The sequence below is a fragment of the Vigna radiata genome, chromosome 8 (assembly GCF_000741045.1).
Source record: "Vigna radiata var. radiata cultivar VC1973A chromosome 8, Vradiata_ver6, whole genome shotgun sequence".
NCBI lineage: Eukaryota > Viridiplantae > Streptophyta > Magnoliopsida > Fabales > Fabaceae > Vigna > Vigna radiata.
Window position 1 is genome coordinate 35320323 of NC_028358.1, and position 21939 is coordinate 35342261.

Sequence of the window (21939 nt, forward strand, 5' to 3'; positions counted from 1 at the left end):
GGCTAAACGAGTGGAGAACGCCAGAGACGACAATGATCGGAGATTGGCCAGAGGAGAGAACGCAAGAGACGAGAGAAAAGAGACGAGAGAGCGAGAGGAAGGCTATTTCATTAGACTGAAACGACAAAGAACACGAGAGAAAGATGAAACTGCGAAACTGAAAAATTGATATTTCAACTTCCATCTTTGCCCTTGTTTCAGAACGAAAATCATTTAAATTTTTTAATTTAAGACACCCAATAAAAATATGACACCTGTGTAGTGTCAAAGTAATGCCAAAAAAAGGGTGTCTAAATATCATTTTGCAAAATTAAATTACCACCCGGATGGATAAATTTGAACTCTTTTGTTATCGAAGTAGTGTAGATACTTGTAATAACATCTGTTCCTATCACGCTTAAGGTATAATCAATTTTGGAGTTTCAGACACTATCAAGTCTTTATTCTTAAAAGATATTTCAGAAAATAAAATAAAAATATTTAAACTGTTTTAGAAATCAACTTTTAAACTATACGTGACTATTCAACATGATAAAAATATTTCTAATCAGAAAAACATCCATATGTTAATCACGGTTTCTTCTTAATGTTAACTTTAGTTATCAGTGACATAATAATCAAGGATAAAAAAGGTACTCCAATAATAGATACTGATGAGATAAGAAAAGAGAAAACCATCTTGCAAAAACATGCACTAGCAACCCAATTCCCTGTAAAATGTTTAACTTTGTTCTAGTTACAGGAACAGGAAATCAGGATAACACTTTGTAACTTAATTTCTTTGCAAGGAAAAATCACGTATACTCTTTTACTCTTTACAATCTACAGCTAGCACATTTCGAGATGAAATGAAGGAATGGTTTTAAATGCGTGTAACCCTGTACTCTGTTTCCTTTCCTATTGACACTTCCAAGGAAAATTTCCAATTAGATGAACAAGTGATGGATGATAGAACTTGGTGGAATATAGAGTGTGCTAGCCTGCTGCTAATAGCCAGAGCATAATTAGGGATGACATTGAAATCGGTAACCAGCTGATGAAGGCTAAGGCCACTGAAATCTGGTACTTTTGGCATTCCTCTCCAAAATGGCAGTGTCCCAGATCATTGAAGTACAAAACTGTGATGCCAGCCGAGGAAGAAGCTGCAGCTAGTGATAGTGTTGCTGTTACCTGTAGACACCAGTCAAGAAGACTTTTAAATGAAAGATCATAAATTCAGAACAGCTATTATATGTATAAACCGATGAAAAACTAACCCAATCTCCAACTACAAAGAGGCTAACCAGTACTGCGTTGTGAAGGACCTTCTTATTCACCAATGCATATGCGTCCAATAAAAAAAGCACAAAACTCCAAATGACTTGTAAACCCATTGAAGCTATCAAGTAACTGTAATATAAAAGGAGCAGTAGGAGTCAAGTTATTCATAGTCAACATCTACGCAAGATGATACAGATCAACAACTTAAGTACATTTCCAGATTATCATGTCAACGGTAAAAACAATTAATGACAAACATGTTTTCACAGAAAAAAGCTTAAGTGTTGGGATCCAAATGCAAGATACTGAAGTCCCACATAAGAAGTATACAGTTATAGAGTGTGTTTCATGTTATTCCGGGCTGATTAATTACTGAAGTGTAGTGTGTTTTTCAAAAGGATCTTAGTGTGAAAAGAGCACTGACAAAAACGGTTTTACTACAGACATCCATCCGTCTTTGGCCAACACACTTCCCAATCTAATCCTCACCTTCAAGCCTAGTTCCATTCCAATGCTCATTCTTGACAGGATAATTTCCATCTGTACATGTCCCCAATCTTCATGTAGACATGTTCCTCCTTAATTAGTTATTCAACCAAAGGACATTTAACTTTTCTTGAAGCAACTTCTGAAATTTCTTCAATCAATATTAATTACAAGGTTTAAGTATGTTTTTAATTCCTATAAAATGATTGTATTATAATTTTGGTCGCTATAACTTTTTTTCTTTATTCGTAACTCCTCTATACTTAGAAAACATTACAAAACATTGTTTTAGTTCTTATAAAATATATGAATTTTGGTTTAAATTCATATAAATATTGTTCTCTGGTTTTCATCATTTCAAACATTGACATCACTATTTTCATCCTAACATCTATTCTACGATAGATTAAATAACATTTAACAGACCGTAACAGCATTTTTTTAAAGATGTGACTTGCTGATACCATGAAATGGTCTCTTGACTTTTCATCATTACTGGATCAAAATCAAAATACGCTCCTTTTACACACACCACAAACACATTCAAAGCCTAAGTATAATTATATATTTGCAAACCATTGGTTAAGGAACCTTCTATAAATGAACACAAATTGAGGTTTTTCAAAATTTAAACAAGTGTACTTTTATGATACAAATATATTCTATTAATTTAATCAATTTTGTTTTCTGAAGTATACTTTTGCATTTTTCATCTGTGTTTAAAAGTACCGGCGATATACAAGAAACTTGTAGAGATTGATCAGCCATGAACAAGTTGGTCCTGAATTACCTAATAAGTTATCTTCCATCAAAATAACTAGCACTAACTTTCTTCTGGGGAGACCTATGTCAATTTCTGTTAAATGGTAAACAACTGATACGCGAATTTCCACACAAGTTTGATTCATAACGTGTTTGTTTTCCTGTTTCAGATGTGATTTTTAAAAGCTAAGAACTTGTCTGGTTCCACATTTTGGATGTGATTTTCATAAACTAAAAGTTAGCTTTTACATCCCATTTGAATCCTCCGTTTCCTGGCATACCCTCAGTCAGGTCAAAATTGTGATTAGAAAGCTTCATGAATATCAGATTTCCCAAATCCCATTTCTCAACAACAATGACAAATTTCCACTACACATTCACTCAAGTAAGGACTGAAACAGGCAAAGTGCTAAACTTGCTTGAAGAAGCTGGATTAACTCATATTACATGCACAAAACCAAATATGAAACCGAATCAACAACAAATGGTTGGCTAACACGCAAGTAATGTGTTTCAAGGATACCATCAGTACTGAAACAAAGTCACACCGAAACTGATAATGCAAGAAAAAATTTCAGAAAAGATAAATGTATAACTTATTACCAAAAGGCCGTAAAATTAAAGAAACTGGAAGTGGTAGCCATCGAAGCAATTGATCCAGCAGCAAATACGAACTGTGATATCCTTAGAGCCAAACCAAGGACAGTGNCCGGTGTTCCAGGGAAATCTCTCATCTTTCCCTCCAAATCTAGGATTCTCAATGGCTAAGGATGAACACCCATCTTCATATTTGACCCAAAATTAAGAAAAAAAGAAAGTTAAGAGTTTTAAGTCCAACAGAAAAAGACCCAGGAAATTGAAATCTGGGTGAGCAGAGTTCCTGTCACGGGCAAAACAGGACAGGGAAACGAAGAAGTTTGATTAGATAAGAAAAGCAAGGATGTTAAGTTTGGCAAATGGCAATAGTCAAACGTGTGACCAAACAGAACAGCCTCGGTTGCTTGTAAAAGCATTTCTCTTTCCTTTCTTTTATTTTCTTTTATGTTCTGTTTCTGACACAATGAAAGTGAACTCTCACCCACGCGTCCCAAGTAGCGTGCATGCTATTCCACAAAAGTGTATGGACCCACTTTAGGCCTATACGATGTCATGTTCATATTTTTCATAAATTTTTTCAAAATCGACCATACAATGTGGATGAAGTAGCTCTGGACCGGATTCAAATTTAGTTTTAAGACTTAAATTTAATATTTTAAAATTTATATTTTATTATTTAATATATTAGCTTAATTGGAATAGATTTTTCAGATTGCAGTTTTATATTAAATTAAAAAATTATTTTTATTTTAAATAAGGAAAATAACATTTTGACACCAATTTTTTGACACCATTTTGACACTGCACACGTGTCAAAATGTGATTGGACGATTTCAAATTAGAAAAAGAAACTTTGGTTTTTTCTTCCAAATATGTCCCTATTTCAGTTTTTTTTAATTTGAAACTGTTCAAACACATTTTGACACGTGTGCAGTGTCAAAATAATGTCAAAAATTGGTGTAAAAATATCATCTTCCTTTAAATAAATGATATAAATATTATGAATCTTTAATTTAAAAAAAATATGTATAATTTTAATAATGATTATTATAATATGATTTTATATGATTTATTATTCAATTTAGCAAAATAACATTATATTAAAAATAAAATTAAAATTTAAAATATATTATAAATTTATAAATATTTAAATATAAATTTAGAATATCCATAAATTTCTAACTTTTTATCCGAATAAAAATAAAATTATCTCTTTTATTTAATTTTATTTATCTAATATTTTTTCCACTTATCGAATTCATATCTTGAAATTTATTTCGAATTCCGTTGGGTACTATTTTTTTTTCTCGTTCATGTGACATGTCAACTTCTAATCTTTAAGTTTGTTTTTCTTTTTCTATTTTCTTGTCCTTTAAGGAAGAAACAAGATACGATGTTCCTCCCTCCACCTTCTCAAGTGGTCGTGTTGTATCTTTTCGTCATTTTAATTTATTTTAAAAATATTTTTCATCTTTTTATTATTTTTTTATTTCAAAAATATCATACACTCTCCAACTATCTTTAATAATCTTTCTTTTTTTTTCTTTCTGCATTAATGGAACATTTATATGATTCATTAACGGAACATTTATATGGCTTATTAATGGAGCATTTATATATTTTCTTAAATAAATTTGATTCAATCTTATTTTCGTTGTTGAATATATTTTTTTCTCTTCAAATTACTTAATAAATGGTAAAATTTTGTTCTAAATTTCTAAAAAAATGTTTATATATATATATATATATATATATATATATATATATATGTGTGTGTGTGTGTTTTTCTTACATATAATATCTATAATTTTTAACATTATATTATATTTAACTTACTGACATGTTTTACTCAAATAACTTGAATAAATTATTTAATTTGTTAGATAAATAATATAAAAATATTATTAAATACTTAAAATATAAAAAAAAAATTATTAAAGATTTAGAATTTATTTAGTTCTTTCGTCATTATAAAGTTAGTATATAATAATAATAATATATCATTATTTACTATTAATGTTATTATGTTTATTATTTTGTATTTGCATCTAGCTTTTAATTTTATAAAATGGAAATGGTAGAAGTACTAATATTGAAGTTTCCTCTCAATTTTATATTTTGTAATATATTACAAATTCAAATTTGAGCCATATAAATATTCCATTAATGTGTAATACTGAGAGATAAAGAGAAAGATTGTTGATGATAATGGGAAAGTATAGGATAATTTTGGAATAAAAAAAATAATAAAAAAATGTTAAATATTTTTAAAATAAATGAAAATACTGAAAAGATGGAAGAGTATTTGAAAGGTGGAGGGAGCAACACCCACCCTACAAGATAATGATTATTTTCATGAGCCTTGCTTCTGGTTTAACAAGCCGACACAGAAATAAAATAAACTGGTCCTTTCAATATATATTTTTAAAATAAATATTTAAACTGTCTACTTATAAATTTTACGTTAGATATTTTATCTTTATTTATATTTTTTTATTTCATCTAACTTTCTTTTTGACATACATTAATGTGTGTTTATATATATATTTTTATCATAAAAAATATCTTTTTTAGTTTATTTATAGTTATGGTAGTTCTTTAATATTAACTTTTTTATTTATTAAATATTAATAATATATTTTTTAACGATAATTTATAAAAAAAATTATATCTAACCATCTTTTAGATTTATTGCTGAAAACGGTATTTTAGATTAGTATGCAGTCTTTTAGTCATCTTGGTAAATTAATTAATAATTTAGTGTCGTATACATATTTTTATTAAATCTTCATTATTATATTAATAATAAGTTTTATACATATTTTATATTATAAAGTATTAAATACATGTTTATGTTATTTTTATAGTTAATTTATTATTATTTTTATTTGTATTTTGAATTTAATCTATATTTTTTTATTATAAATATAATGTTTTATGTATATATATTTAATCCAAATAAAATTAAGCTTATGGCTTTTTCCTGTATTCAATAATTTTTAACAAAAATATTTCAATAATAGTTTTTATTTTGAAAAAAAAAAATCATCACATTAAAGTTAAAAGCTTACAACATTGAATTAAAATAAAATCTTTGTTAGAGTATTAGATAACAAGTAGACATCAGTCTTACTGTAGCTGTAGCTGACTGCATGAATATCTTAAAACATAAGAATAGCGGACCTTCAAGACTATGACAAAGCCTCCTCTCCGACCACCTTGATTTGACCATCTTAAGACCAAATACTGGAGAATATTTCTACGTCGCATAAAATTCACTGAAACTTAATTCAAATGGATACCTTTGTAGTTGTTCTCTTCACAACAACCTTTCAAATATAGAAGTCAAAGGTAACCTTTTCCCTGCCAACATACTACTAAAACTTGACCAATAGGTATCAATTACATATATTACTCAAGAAAAGTCTAATTATTATCCAGCATCATTTTCATAACATTAAGACTTTTCCAAATTTAAATGACATAATATTCATTTTCTTTTGAATATAAAAGTAGAAAAATTATATACAGTAGAAAGAAAAGAGGGAATGAGAGAAAAAGGGCATAAGGAGGGGGAAAACTCGGGAATCAAAGGATTGAGCTGAAGCTGAAGATCTGTGATGGAAGGATTGAACTGGAGTTCGTAATTGTAAGTTGTGAAATCAAGTTCGCATGATTATATTGACTTCATAGTAAATCTGAGTTTGTGGTAAGTGTAAATGGTGAAACACATGATCATTCAAAAACAATTTAGTAATCTTTGCTTTTTATTTATTAAAACATTTTTTATAATCTATCACATTACTCAAATCACTCATAAACTTTATGTTCAAATTCAATGACTTTCAAATCCTTTTAAAAAGCAATACATATTTTACTTTTAAATTTATCTAATCACTGTTTCTAAAATTCATTTTGAAAAGTGAACATACACTTTTATGTTTCGCTTTTTTCATTAAAATAATAACATTTTATTTGATTTTTTAATAATGGTAATAAGTGTAGTTTAAATAAGCTTATTAATTATTTCCTTATATATATATATATATATATATATATATATATATATATATATNTATTTATTTATTTATTTATTTTTCTTTTATCTTTCGTAAACTTCTTACCGGGCATACGTAGTTTCAAAGAAATTATTTTAAGATTCCAACATAAATTTCTAAGATAAGAACAATCTAAATTTATTTGTCATTAATTATAAAATAAATATTAACATTCGTTAAAATAATAAAAAAACAATTTCTTTGTTATTGTTTCTAAAAGTAATATTAAATTTCATTAAGATAACGATTAACTCCAGTCGACATTTTTAGATGGTGACAAGCAATTTAAACCTGGTGTTAATTTGACTCTTATATGATAATTATAAATTTACCTTCTATTGATGACATACCTTTCATTAAAAAACAAAGAAAATCCCCCACCGGTTACGACAATGTGTATCAATTTATAATTTATAATGGTTTAAACCATTTAGGCATAGATATTCTCAATTTGATCTCTTTTATAAGTATTAATTTGAAATTTAGTCTATTAAAAATTGTTAATGATGTTAAAATTGTGTACAGGTGACGAGATGACGTGTTAAATGATTTTAATGTAGCATTGTTAGGAGAGAAACGTGACATTATTGGAGGTGAAATATGTCATTTTGGCAAATATTTAAAAACAAATTATAGATTTCCATTTTTAATTAAAAATCTGAGACGATTGAAACAAGAATCTCTCATTCTCATTAACCTCCGCAAACCGTTATCATTTGGCTTCCTCCTTCCAAATTCTTGAAGCATCAAAATAAATCCTCTTTTGCACTTATCACACACACAATAGAATACATACATCAATGAAACAGAGAAGTAAACCCAAGCTTCATCATCTCCATTTGCATCTCTCTTATCACCTTTCTCCTATTTCCCTGGCTTTCAACCTAAAACATAACACACTAAAAATAGATTGACAATCCCAACCCCCATTTCGTTCATTATCACCATCTCCTAACCTACATTCTTCTTCACTGCTCACCGCCAGCATAACTCATCGTCTTTCCCCCTCCATCCTGGTTCATTACCTGAAAAACACAAAAAATGGATTAGGAATCACTTCACCATCATCATCACAACCTCCTCCATAATGCCACCTTCATCATCTATTCTTCATCATCTACTGAGCATTCAACCCGATTGAAGCAGAGAAACAAAAGGAGAGTCTTAACAGTATCGTCGGAGGTGGCGAGATCGCGGCAGCTAGGGCGACGCTGTCGGCGATGACCAGTGTTGTCGACGGTAGCAAGCACCTGCAGTGGTGGAGGTGTGAGCAGCGACGATGATGTGTTGTCGTAGTGGCACGCGTGAGAGGCAGAGCCAAAGGAAGAGGGTCGTGAAGGGCAGCGATGTCGCCGACGTTACCCTTGGCCGACCAAACGGAGGTGTGGTGGCTCCGGTCGGAGCTACTGTGCGGAGAAGAGAAAGAGGAGAGAGAGAGCCTTTGCGGTGGTCGGCGATGGCTCCAACGGCGAACAACAGAAGGAAGAAAGTGTTCACGTAACACCCTGAACCCCAAATGCTTCTGACCTAAAAAAAACCTTGGACTTAATCTATTTGGCCAATCTGAGACGAATGTTTACCTAAGACAGAAATGGAATGGAAATTTATAACTAGTTTTTAACAAGTTGCAAAAAACCACGTTTCTCTTCCAACAATGCCACATTAAAATCAGTTATACACAATTTTAATACTGGGAATACTTAACAAAAATAGAGACGCTGGTTTAAATCATTTATGATTGAATGAGAAAAAACAAATTAATTTCTCTCACAAATCTTAATAACCCTAAGTAGATATATATGTTCTAATTGAGTATAAGTAATCATGGTTGGATGTTCCAAAAAAATTTAATTTAAAATATATAAATAGATATAAATTTCATTTTATTTGTCAATTTGATAGAATTAAATTAGATTTAAATTTTATTTTTTAATATTTATTTTTATATTGACTTATACGTGTTTATTAACAAATATTTTCTATTTAACTTTTGAGTTAAAAATGTTTTTGGTCTTTTAATTTTAGTTGAAAATTGAAATTACTTCATCTTCAAAATTTTGACTTAATTTAATCTTTCAAGTTTAGATATATATAGATTTAGTTCTTTTAACCAAATTTTAGTTAAGTTTCAAGCACATCCATGATAACATTTGAGTTTTTTTACACTTTTTGAAACATTTTTTTCTTCAATGTTAGTTAAGTAGTTAAGAAACACTTTTAAAATCTTAAATAAAACTTAACAAGATTGGGTTAAAATGATTAAATTTATGCAATTCTAAAGAGGGTTAAATATGTTTTTGGTCCCTTAACTTTTAGTGAAAATTAGAATTAAGTCCTTCTTCAAAACTTTGGCCTAATTTAGTCCCTCAACGTATGAATTTAGTCATTTTAACCAAATTTTGTTAACTTTATTTGTTATTTCAAATGCGTTTCTTAGTTAACATTGAAACAAACATGTGTCAAACAGTGTAAACAACCCAAATACTATCATGAAAAGTGCTTGAAACATCAAATAAATCTAACAAAATTTCGTTAAAAGGACTAAATTCATATAGTTCTAAAGTTGGGGGACTAAATTAGGCCAATTTGAAGAGAGACTAATTCCAATTTTAACTAAAAGTTTAGGAACTAAAAACATATTTAACTCATTGTTAGTTCAAAGTTTTGAAAATTGGCTAATTCCGATTTTCACTTAAATTTAAAGTTAAAGAATAAAACATATATTTAACTCTTAATTTTTGTCAAGATTAAATAAAAATATTAAAATAAATCTTTAAAATATAAACTTAGATAAAAAAAATTAAGTACAATTCAAAACAAATTAATCAACATGAATGTAAACAAATTTGATATTTTAAACAACAACTTCAAATGAATTGTGTCAAGATATAAATTTTAAAAAATTAATCTTACATAAAATTACTTCAAATTTCATATATCTAAATAAAAAAATATAAATATATAAAGTGAATTTTTGAACATTTTTTCATAATTAATATTTTTTTCACTAATAATTTTATTTTAATCACATGAATTAAATCAACATTTAAATAAAATTTACTAATAATTTTTTTAGTGTGTAATGGATATCCACATATCAAGTGTCATGATATCATATGAAAAAAAAATTATAATCATAAATATTTGTAAGTAAAATCCATGACAGATAATAAATAAATATCTTTATTGGATACATATGATAATGCATAGGTATAAATATTTAATTATTGGTTTATTGATGAGATGAATTAACAAGTATAATGGTATTTGATGTACCAATATTTACTATAAGTTAATTATTATTATTTTATATTTACTATTGGACAGTGATTATTAGTGACTTTTATTTGAACATTTTTTAAAATCAAATGATCAAAATAGATTTACTAAAAAAAAATATTAATTATTAAAAAATTATTTAGATTCTGACATTATATATTTTTATTTTTTATTTATGAAATTGAAACTATGTTTAAAAAAAAATAATTTTATACAATTTATATTTTGTTGCAAACTTACATTGCATTAATATTTTAGTAAGTAAATTTTAATTTGAATTGTGCTTTAAAATTATTATTTTTTTAATATTGTATTTTGAAATTTTATTTTTAAGTAATTTTTTTTTCAATATATATATATATATATATATATATATATATATATATATATATATATATATATATATATATATATATATAATACCTAAAAATCAAACTCAAATCTAAAATTCTCCACTTCCTCTCTTCTCTCGATAAACAATCATTAGGGATTTTCCCTTTTAAAATAAAATATGGAGGTTGGGGAAAAGGAAAATATTATTACCTAAGGTGAGATAAAACTTGAGATTACTACCTTAAAGATCTTTTGCAAATGAAGAGAGAATAAACTTTTGGAGCTCTCAAGCTTTTTCATTAATTAATTTTATTTAACTTGGATTGGAATAAAAAAAAGACTGATTTATTTCAATACTTATCCCTTATTATTAACTCTTTCTCAACCCATCTCCTGAGATTTATCAAATTCTTCGTGAAAAAAGGTGGAGGTATCAAATCAAATAATAAGAAATCATCAACATAGTACGGATCGCACTTTAAATCTTAAAGCGATTGCAAATTAAGTTAGTTGAAATCAAAGGCAAAAAGAAAAATGACAAATCAATTAAAGCAGTAAGATAAGCATATGTGTTAATGACAAAAATAAAAAAAGTGTTAAGCATTATATGACATTTGTGTTTTTCTTGGTAACATTTATCTTCTCTCACTCTAAATATTCCAAATGTCTCAGACCTTAAATTTGGTTCAAATTAGAGACCAAAACCAAATTGATTACAATACCGCACAACACTGCGACCCTCCACTTTTCTTTTACTGCTTCTGCTTCTCTCCTGCTACTTCAAAACACAGTAGTCACAAGAATGGGGTTTTCCTCCTTTCTGGGTCGTGTCCTCTTTGCCTCCCTATTCATCCTCTCAGCATGGCAGATGTGAGTCCTCTCTCTCTTTCTAGATCCATCCGTAATGTTTAAATTATTTAATATTTGCCCATTAAATTTTCATTTTTTGCATCTGGGTTTTCGTTCAGATTTGTATTTTTACTTAGATATTGTACAAACCCATGATGTTGTTTAATGGATAACTTTTTTTTTATATATATAAATTGGGCTTCTTCGTATTGCTCAATGATTATTTTGGGAACTATGCTCAGTTGTTCCAGTTTAATGACGCGTCTTTTAGTGTAAAGAGTTGTCTCTGGAACTTCATGGTTTACATTAATGTAAACTATTTGTTAATGGCTTAGGTTTCTTAAGTATGTCGGCATGTTGGAATAAATACAAAGAGCAATTAGTAATAATAAATAACAAAAGCGATCCTGAAACCTTGAGTTGCTCATCGCGTGTATGTTTGATGTTGATTTTCGTGTAGTTGCTTCCTTCAAATCATTGAAGATTTTTAAGTTTGCAATTAGTAATGTATTTGATTCAAGCTAAGTACAGTCTGAAAAAAAACCATCGTTTTAATAGCTCATTTAACAAGGCTTGATTTCAGGTTTGTGCCTGACACACTACACAACACAAGGAGCTGTGAGGCATCAATTGTTGATGATCTCAAATTGTGTAGTGATATAGGTATAAAATATACCATATGAGTGAGGTGCAAACTTTATCTTAGGAACTGATTTGGTAAGGTTGAGTTAAAACTCAAACTCTAACAGCCGTAGAATTTCAATTCTTTATGAATTATGCTGCCTTTATTTTACATTTTTGTCTTTGTTGGAGTTTGGATGGATAGTGAATATATGACCTCAGTAGAAGGCTTGTTGTGTATCAACTGATAAAGTAAGAACTAATCTGTCTGGCTTTCCAATGACATTTGTTACATAAAAATATGAGGACCCAAATCATTCATATGCAATTTGTGCAGAGACTACAGATCTACTAATTTTTATTGTTCTGATACGATGTTTTGCAGACATGTTGATTGGGATGCATTTCAGTAGCTAGACACAACCTTTTTAGCAGTTTCAAGTCCTATTACTTGATTTTGTCACTGGCTTGGTGGTGAATCACCATGTTGATGTTTATATGAATGGACATAGGCTGTATACCCCGTACCTTGTTTGACAACATTTTACAATATCAAATGTTTGGTTGTTAATGTAATTTTTAGTTTGTTAGTAATACTATTAAAGCAACATTTAGTACATTCGTGCTTATATAGAATGCATGACTCCAGGTTTAATGAATTTGATGACACTGGTGGACCAGCTGCAAAGGAGTTGATTCCCAAGCTTGCGGCTGTGAGGATAAATTTATCCTCCAAACTGGGGTTAGCGGTACCAGACATTAATGTAAGGCGATCTTTTCTCAAACTATCAACTTTTTAGAATGGAATTTAACTTTTACTTGTATAATCTTTCTGGATAAAATGTTAAATACAGGTTCGACCAGTCATTGCCTCTACCATATTTTTAAAGGGGGTTGGAGGAATTCTATTTGTGCTTGGCAGTACATTTGGATCTTATCTTCTGGTGAGGGCTTACTCTCTTGGCTTTGAAATGAATACATGTTATTCTTAAATTTACTTCAGTTTTTATCTTTGTTTTGGTTCTAAAGCGTCATAATAATCCTGGTTATTTTTTTTGTAGCTCTTTTATCTGGGACTTTCTACACCAATTCTGTATGATTTCTACAACTATAGACCTAATAACCCTCAATACAGTTTATTGCTGAGTGATTTCATTCAGGTATGTGCAAAATATTATTATTTCATGCGTTCCTATCTGATTATTTTACCTGTGTAAGAACTTAATACAATGTGTTCACTTTTTTTATGGCAGAACACAGCACTTTGTGGTGCATTGCTATTTTTTATAGAGATGAAATACTTGATTACCAGAAAACAAATCAGGAAGAAGACCCCAAAAGCAAAGACAGTTTAGAGATAAGAAAAAAGAAGTATGTATCTGTTGCCAGTAAAAAGGTTATTAAATTCTTGGTTGCAGCGTTATGGAATAATACTTAAACCCTTTTAGCACTGGCAAATATTTACACAGACCAATTATTTCACAATGTTCAATCCGGTACAATTGTTTAATGTCAGCATAATTAAATGTGATTGAAAGATATCCAATATATGATGAGTGTGTGTGATTGAAATTTATCCAATAACCTTGACTAATTTAAACAGATAAAGCTTATAATTTGAGTACGGAAATGCGATCAGTATTTGGATTTTAACCGGGTCCAGAGAAACGTCAATCCATCTAGTCTCTTTCCTTCTATATTTGCTGCATTGAAGAACCTCATAATAAAATAGTGCGAACGAGTTTCCGAACACATACTTATCATTTAAGTACCAACAAGTGAATTTCACTTTTCTTCTGTCACGAAATTCTTCAATCCACTAGAAAAAATACTAATTTATGGTTCTTTAACTATTATCAATCCAATAAATTTGTGCATACAGTGAAGATCGACTACTGATATAATATGATTCAATTTTATAATAACTCAGAAAACGTAGTAGTGTGTGTTAAGTGCCGACTTGAAGCTAGAAATAATTTCCTGTAGCCACTTGACAAATTAGAGACACCTTTTCCAAAGCCATAAAAACTGATAAGTACAAATATTTATAAATGGTCTCCATGTTGGTTAACCAACAGGAAAGCGAAAGACAAATTTCACCAAAAACAAGAACGAAACAAAGAAAGGAAAAAGAGAAGGCTACATTACAAAAATAAACGTGTCCGTAAAAAATGCATAGTTTATGAAGCATCAATTTCTCAACCTGTAGATGATATATTCAAAGAATGGTTACTAAGTAGCCACTATTGATCTGATTAACCACTAATTATTCCTAAATTGGAAGTAGAGAAAATTTTGCTTCCAACCAAGTCGAAATTCTTCCTTCACCCCGTTATATATACAAGACAAGTGCACATCATCAGCGAGGCGAATTTCCACGTAGCCTTAAAGGAAGTTTAGAACTTGATCAAATAGCCATCTAGATCGAGGGGGTGTTACGTTACATTACAAGTTTTTTTTTTTTTTTTTCACAAATGAATCAAACTATGAAGGGTCGACTAACACTTCAAATAAATTCTTCTCACGGCATAAAGTCCAGACTATCCCCTGAAGCAATTAGACCACCAGCATCAATGGTTAGGGACTCGGCAGCTGAACATGACATCAAAGATCGAAACTTTTCTTTGCCAAGGCCGTCAATTTCCTGTTCATTATCCTCAGTTTCAAGAATTGCAATATCACTGCTCAATTTTTTACCATCCTTTGTTTTCATAATAACTTGAGGACCTGAAAACTTATTGATATCAGAGTCATTGACATTTTCTTCTTCATCTGACAAGCATCTACAGCAGTCACACTCATCTAGCTCGTAAGGTTGGCTCAGTGACCCTTCCCTCCACGATATTCTCATTTGGGACTGTGAAGCATTCACTGTTGTAGAACTCGATAACCAAGGGTCCTGATCATCCAAAAATTTTGGAAGTTTACTGAGATCAATAGATTCATAAGACATATTTAAACAATCAAATTGAAAACTTGAATTAACAGAATCCACCGGGGGCATCGAACTATTGAGAAGGAAGCTTTCTGATAGAAGTACGTTCCTGGATGAGTTAAGGCCAGGGTTAGAATTATTTTCCTTTTGATTGTCTGCTTGCACCGCCAATGATAATCTAACATGTAATTCTGAACTAGAATCAGATTGTGGAGTTTGAATAACATTTCCACTGCCAAATGAATTCGGGGAAAAGGGTGAGTTCTCATCAATGAGATTGTATCGATCGCTTTTTCCTTTTCCTGAGATACCTGCCCTACAAATAGGTGTGGGATTGGGAGAAAACAACAAGGATGAATAAGAAGGCGATAGCATGTAATCAGAGGGTGCTTGAAATTCAGCAAGCCCATTTGGAGAAATTGAAGAACTGATTTTTCTCGTGATACCATTGGCACCACCAGACAAATCACTGCTATCACTTACATCCCAAAAAGTCTTGGAACCGGATGATGGGGAAGTAGTGGAAGCAAGAGTTATGGATGATGCTAGTCCCTGACTTTTATTTAATCCATTTTCAAACTTCTGATTCAGAATGTTCTTTCCCTTGTTACTTGGAGAAGAAAGCCAATGCACTACAGCTTCAGTTGGCAAAGGTAACACGGAAGGACTAGTATGCTCAATAGTGTCCATTACTTTTTTCTCATCATCATCAAAACTACTATCAGGTACTTTACCACTGCCTATAGACTTCTTCTCAGCAGTGAGAATCCCTCTGGGCCTACATTTCCTCTTGTCAACAACACCAGAAACAACATAGCCAGCGCCATAACAAGTAGGTGTTACTGTTTTTGGAACCAGAGAGGACCCGCATTGTATCTCTGGGGAAACAGAGTTGTGAATTGGAGGTGTTCTACTGATGCTCGCATTTGGATTCTCCTCCAAATTCCCAAAAACTGTAACATCTTCCAAACACGACCCAGTTGCGTTTTTGCTAGAAGGAGTCAAGTTTAAATCACCATGACACAATATGACATGGTCATGCTCACCGGCATTATCATTTCTGCCTACCAAGATATTCTCTTTTTCCTTTACCTGGTCCGGTGCAGATGGCAACCTAGGTAAAAACTTGCCACGGTCTTTGAAAGTAGAACAAGGCTTGGACATTTGGTTTTGACCAGTCCTAGAACTTGATTTCCTCCCAGACTGCCATTGGTTGAGGCAAGGGGGTCTCTTCCTATGATTACACGCCCTATCAAACGCAAGTGTCTTAGTTTTCAACCCAGCATCACCCTTTAGGATGTTTTCCTTGGAGGATTTAGATTTAGACAGTTTCAAAGCAGCTGCATGAGGGGCTGATCTGGGAGTTTTAGTGAGATTCTTGGGTCTGTGAACAGGGTTTCTAAAAGAAGAGGATGACAAAAACCTGAGGCATCCCTTTGGGGCTTCAGTGGAGACACTGCTAGAAGCATAACTACTGTTGCTACTGCTGGAAATGCGGTTGAGATCCTGCAAAGGGCTTCTAGGACTTCGCTTCTTTTTTGCACAGGATGATGCGACTGTGCTTGGTGTAGGTGGTGGGGGCAATGAGGAAGATTTCTTCGATGAAAATGCTTTACTCATAGTGAGGCCTGCAAGATTTACATCACATTGAACTGATCTAGATGCATTAATTATTTAATTAATTAGTTAATTAACATCAAATTGACACATTCTGCATAAGCACATTAGTTTTTGAAACAAGATGAACCCAACGGTAATCTTCAGCGGAAATTAGAAACCCAGCACCCAATTGTAATCATGCGAAAAAAAGAATGAACAATTACAACAACGGAAAACTGACGGCGTAGAATTTCTAAGTTGGGTCATTCTCATTCAATTTCCATAACATTCTTTAAAACGTTGCTCTGAGAAAAGAATGTGGTGAGAAATCGGAAAGGGAAGTATAAGTGGGTGTGACGTTACCTTGAAACAGTGTGATGGATCTGAGTGTTCCAGATGAACCACCAAAGGATCTCAAACAGCAACTCGCTTCCAACGATGAGTGTGTGGCGCACTTGCTTTGGTTTCGTTGGTTTCAACACTTCACTTTAATTAAACTTTAAAATTAAAATGATAATAATAATATTATAATAATACTTTATTTAAAGTTTAACTTGAGTGGTTTCATTATTCCAACCAATTCAAAAGCATGAACTGAAGACTGAAAAGACTACTATACCCTTTAACCCAAATTCCCCAATGGCATGCCAAACCCGATTTTCATACAGAAAATTCGTTTTATTCTAATTGCAGCAATATATTCGCATATGGATAAAAGATTCATACGTTTAGCTTAGGATCTTTTTAATTTGTATTTATAAATTTTTTTTAAAATAATTTTGTTTAAAATTGTATTTTCTTTAAGAAATATTCACGATATCTATGGTAAGAAAATCTATGAGCAATTTTAGAAATAGATATCTTATAATAACAAGATAGGTAATCCGACGGATTTCTATCTAATGTTCCGTCATAAGGAATAAGTTTGTCATTATTTCAATAGAAAAAAAAAGTCTAATTTTTTTAGAATATCGTGTTATTGATATAAAGAATTTTTAGATATTTTAATTAATTTGTACCAAAATCTTAATTGATTATCTTTATTAGAGTGTTATCTTACGATCATGTTACTAATCCAGAATATTTGGATATGAAACTTCACTTAAAAGTTCAAACTCAATAATACTCAAATCAAGAATTTGTGTGATGAAAATGAAGATTGAGAAGAAGAAGAAAAAAAAGAAGAAGAAAACCAATTAATAAATATTAATTGAAGTGGTTTTTTTATGTACTTCTTGGTTATTAATAGGAATACGAGAGATGCTATTGACTGGTTGAATTTTATTTGTTTATTATACAACAAAATAGAGGAAAAGGAATGGAAAATATTTTGAAAAAGTGGGTTATGTAAATAATTAAATTTTATTGTAAATAAAAAATAGTTTAATTCAATAATTTGATGAAATATGCATTTATAATAATAATAATAATTATTATTATTATTATTATTATTATTATATATATATATATATAATTATGTTATATTTAGTTAAATTTGTCATTTAAATATATTAAAATAACTATTTTAAAAAACTCGTGTTTTGATTTATTTTTTAACTTAAATTTAATTATAATTGCTTTTATATACTTACTAATCTTATTCATTTACAGATGATTTAAATATATTTTTAATCATTAGAGGTTCCGTTTAACAATGTTTCAATGTAAAGAATGACTTTAAATGTGCTAATCAAACTTAAAGATATAATTTTAAGATATTTTAACTCTAAACATTTATATTATATATGAGGATGGAAAAGTGATTTGAATAAAGAAAAATATTTTAAAATTAAGTTTTTTTTTCTTTACACTCGATAATCTCACGTCATTTAATAATTAAAATAAAAAATAAAATAAAAAATAAAACTGTTACAAAACTTCCAATATAAGCTATAATAAAATTAGATCCTAGTTAATTTATAATATCTAAAACACCAAACATCATGAAATTATATCCTGGTTAATTTATAATTATCAAATTCGTCAATAACAAGATAAATGTATGATTCAAATTATCTCCTCTTAATATGTTTTTAATAAAAAATAACCCAGCATATAGAAATTTCTAACTCAATGAAAAAAAAATCTTTAAATTGTTAACGTATAATTTAAATATTTATTTTTTTATCATTAGATGTTCCTTTCAATAATGTTTTAATGCAGACAATTACTTTAAACCTGTAATCAAACTTAACAATATTATTTTAAGATACTTAAACTGTAAACGTTGGCATGGTATCAGAGATGAAAAATTGATTTAGAATAAAAAAGTGGTTATAGAACAAGTTTTTGTTACTTTACGTTTAATAATATTATATCGTTTAAGTAATTTAAAATAGAACTCTCACTTTGAGTTTCAAAATAAATAATACTCTATACACAATGCTTCTCTAAAAGATGACATTTTTCCTTTAACATTTAAAATAATATTTAAATTATATCCTTAAATTCTAGTTAATTTATAATTATGAATTTTTTCAATAACAAAATAAATATACAATTCAAATTATATCCTCTTATATGTTTTTCAATAAAAACTGAGCATATAAAAAATTCTAACTCAATCAAAGAAAATCTTTAAAATTTCAACGTATAAAATTTACTCCTGGACTTATTTATACCACTGGAAAAATTTATATTCCTCAATTGATCAGGATAAATGGAGAGAAAAACATCTAAATATTTATGGGAAAAGAAAAGATAAATAAATTATGAAAAAATAAAAAAATTATATAAAACAAGATTTTGATCAATTCTTCCTAATACAGTCATTTATGATTCTGAAAGTAAAAACAGAGCTCTAAAAAGCAAATTTCTAAGCAGTTGAAAAGAATTTTATAAAAGGATAAACTAAAAATATGAAATTTTAGATTTTTTTTCTTTGAATATCGGGATGGAACCCTTCATGAACATGAGTTAACGTGAGAATACATCCTATATAAGGTATCAAAATGAGTTGTGATGATAAACCAAAAGTGTAAAAACGCTGTTTAACATCAGTTATTTTGGATTTTTAACGCCACCTTCACAGTCGACGTCATTGTCGGTGACGTCAATAGGACATTGGACATCCACATAACCGACGTCTAATACAGTCGTTGTGTTTTAGTGCAGTTTTGCTCCTGTCTTTGGATAACCCAGTAACACACTCTTTCTTTGCTAGTTTTTCCCGAAAAAAAGCTTGCGTCTTTTGAATTTCTAATGACATTTCAACCCAAAACCAAACCGGGTTTTTGCTTAGTTCTATTTTCAACTGCAAGAGAGAAAAATTACGGTGAAACGATAATTAGGCAACGACGACCCAAAGTCGTTTTTGGGTTGAAACGCCATGAGAAATCCAAAAGACGCCGCTTTTTCTGAGAGACAGCTAGCAAAGGAAGAATGCGGTATTGCGTTACCCCAAGAGAGGAACAAAACTGCACTAAAACACAAAACAAGAAAACAAATTTTATTAGTTGAACTAGAAGATAATCGATGAAAGACTGAACAAAGTTTAAACGGTAACAAAAAAAAAAACATGCACCTGGGATGCAATGCCGCAAAAGAGAAAAAGGAGAGGAGGAAGACGATGATGTTATCAGAAATGATAATGCAATGCCGCAAGAGAGAAAAATGAGAGGAGCCGCAAGAGAGAAAAAGGAGAGGAGGAAGACGCGATTATATCAGAAACTGCAATGTCGCGAAGGGTCTGCGGTTTATTTAAAATGAAATGGGACGTCGGTTCCCCCACGACCCGACGTCTATAGTCACCTAGATGTTGGTTATCTAACTAATTCGATGTCCAAGATAACATTTAAAGTGACTTTTTGAATGACATTAGACGTCGATGTCCAAGGGGAACGACGTCTAGTGCGCTGAACCGATTGACGTTTCATTTCCTGTCAGGGAAGTAGACGATGGTTGTGAAGGGGCACCGACGTCTATAATACTATAGACGTCCGTGCTCTGCTACCGAACGTCGACGTGCCTCGGATTTTGGTGAACATAATTAATTACGGGCCTATAGACGTCGCAGAAAAGCGACGTCTATTTTGCAGAAATTTCTGTCTTCCCGCCTTCTGGACAGGCTATAGACGTCGATGATTGACCACTCGACGTCTAAGCGCCTGAGAATCAGGTGACGAGCATTAATTGTACCCTAGTAGACGTCAGGCCCCCATCACAAGCGACGTCAATGACGTAGGAAAGTCTGTCTTCTCGCCTACCTCATTATATTGGACGTCGGTTCAGGACAGAGCAAACGTGTATTATATAATAGACGTCGCTTCCCCTTGAAACCGATGTCTAGATTACCAACTTATTTACGCTAATGCTATTGTACACTTATATACGTCGGGCTACTCGCTAACTGACATAATTTGAGTGATGTTAAACCGCGTTTTTCCAATAGTGCATATGAATGAGATGGATTGAAATTTTTAATCTATTAATCTATTTTGATCTGTCAATTAAGTCTACCAAAATGACAAGTTAAAAGTAGATCAGTTCGTATTTAATCTATTGATTTGTTTTATTATTTTAATTTTTATTAATTTTAAATTAAAAAATAAAATTAAAATTATTAAAAAAATTAAATTTTTTATATTATATTTTTATAAAAATATAATAATTTAACATATAAATGAAATAATTATTTTATGTTATTTAATTAATATTAATTAGCACATTAGAAGTTTAAAAAATATTTATATTATTATATATACTTTAAATATTTATTTATAAATACGTATAAAAACACTTTCTTTTATTCTGAAGTTTTCCTTTCCACTGATGTTTAATTATATAAATAGTCCTTATTTTTCAAATAGGTTTCTCGTTAGTTTTTTATTTAATTGAATTTCTATTTTATTTTGAATTTTTAAACAATTTTTTAATGATTTTTATTTTTAAATATTTTTTATAAATTGTCATGTGTCAGTTATATGGTATCACATGACAATGATAATGTGAATCGAATCAAACGGAACACTGTCAAGTTAAGATGAGCTCAATCGTATTAAATAAAATCGAATTGAATTGAACTAAATCAAGTCGAACCAAATTAAACTGAGCTAAACCGGACTGAACCAAACCGAACCGAGTCGAATCGAACTGAATTGCTTAAAGTTGTGCCATGTGGAGTTGATTCAAATCGAATCAAACCAAATCGAGCTAAGTCGA

General features: G+C 30.1%; 3 protein-coding genes across 5 annotated transcripts; 1 reads left to right on the forward strand and 2 right to left on the reverse strand.

Annotated features, from left to right (window-relative positions):
- Positions 1-654: 654 nt before the first annotated feature.
- On the reverse strand, positions 655-3516 carry LOC106769909 (CASP-like protein 5B3). 2 transcript variants are annotated; one of them, XM_014655711.2, is made up of 3 exons: positions 3112-3516; positions 1284-1389; positions 655-1170 (listed from the first exon to the last, which is right to left on the reverse strand). In XM_014655711.2, exons 1-3 carry the CDS (start codon positions 3240-3242, stop codon positions 976-978), a joined length of 432 nt encoding a protein of 143 aa, XP_014511197.1. In that variant the 5' UTR covers positions 3243-3516; the 3' UTR covers positions 655-975. The 2 variants fall into 2 exon arrangements, with proteins under 2 accessions (XP_014511197.1, XP_014511196.1); XM_014655710.2 differs by having other exon boundaries at positions 1257-1389; positions 3112-3511.
- A 7912-nt stretch (positions 3517-11428) lies between these two features.
- Positions 11429-13793, forward strand: LOC106771075. Its single transcript, XM_014656974.2, has 5 exons — positions 11429-11645; positions 12895-13009; positions 13100-13189; positions 13307-13405; positions 13499-13793. The coding sequence occupies exons 1-5, from the start codon at positions 11578-11580 to the stop codon at positions 13598-13600; spliced, it is 474 nt and encodes a 157-aa protein (XP_014512460.1). The 5' UTR covers positions 11429-11577; the 3' UTR covers positions 13601-13793.
- A 442-nt stretch (positions 13794-14235) lies between these two features.
- LOC106769604 lies at positions 14236-17275 on the reverse strand. Of its 2 annotated transcripts, none has more exons than XM_014655288.2 (2): positions 17143-17275; positions 14236-16808 (listed from the first exon to the last, which is right to left on the reverse strand). In XM_014655288.2, exon 2 carries the CDS (start codon positions 16798-16800, stop codon positions 14767-14769), a length of 2034 nt encoding a protein of 677 aa, XP_014510774.1. In that variant the 5' UTR covers positions 16801-16808; positions 17143-17275; the 3' UTR covers positions 14236-14766. The 2 variants fall into 2 exon arrangements, with proteins under 2 accessions (XP_014510774.1, XP_014510773.1); XM_014655287.2 differs by having other exon boundaries at positions 14236-16832; positions 17143-17265.
- Between the last annotated feature and the right edge of the window lie 4664 nt (positions 17276-21939).

Bases quoted from the DNA above. Each gene is read 5' to 3' on its own strand.
- LOC106769604 (XM_014655288.2), bottom strand. From the start codon at position 16,800: ATGAGTAAAGCATTTTCATCGAAGAAATCTTCCTCATTGCCCCCACCA.
- LOC106771075 (XM_014656974.2), top strand. From the start codon at position 11,578: ATGGGGTTTTCCTCCTTTCTGGGTCGTGTCCTCTTTGCCTCCCTATTC. The intron at 13,190-13,306 runs GTGAGGGCTTAC...TTTTTTTTGTAG, and splicing joins CATTTGGATCTTATCTTCTG to CTCTTTTATCTGGGACTTTC. The intron at 13,406-13,498 runs GTATGTGCAAAA...TTTTTATGGCAG, and splicing joins TGCTGAGTGATTTCATTCAG to AACACAGCACTTTGTGGTGC.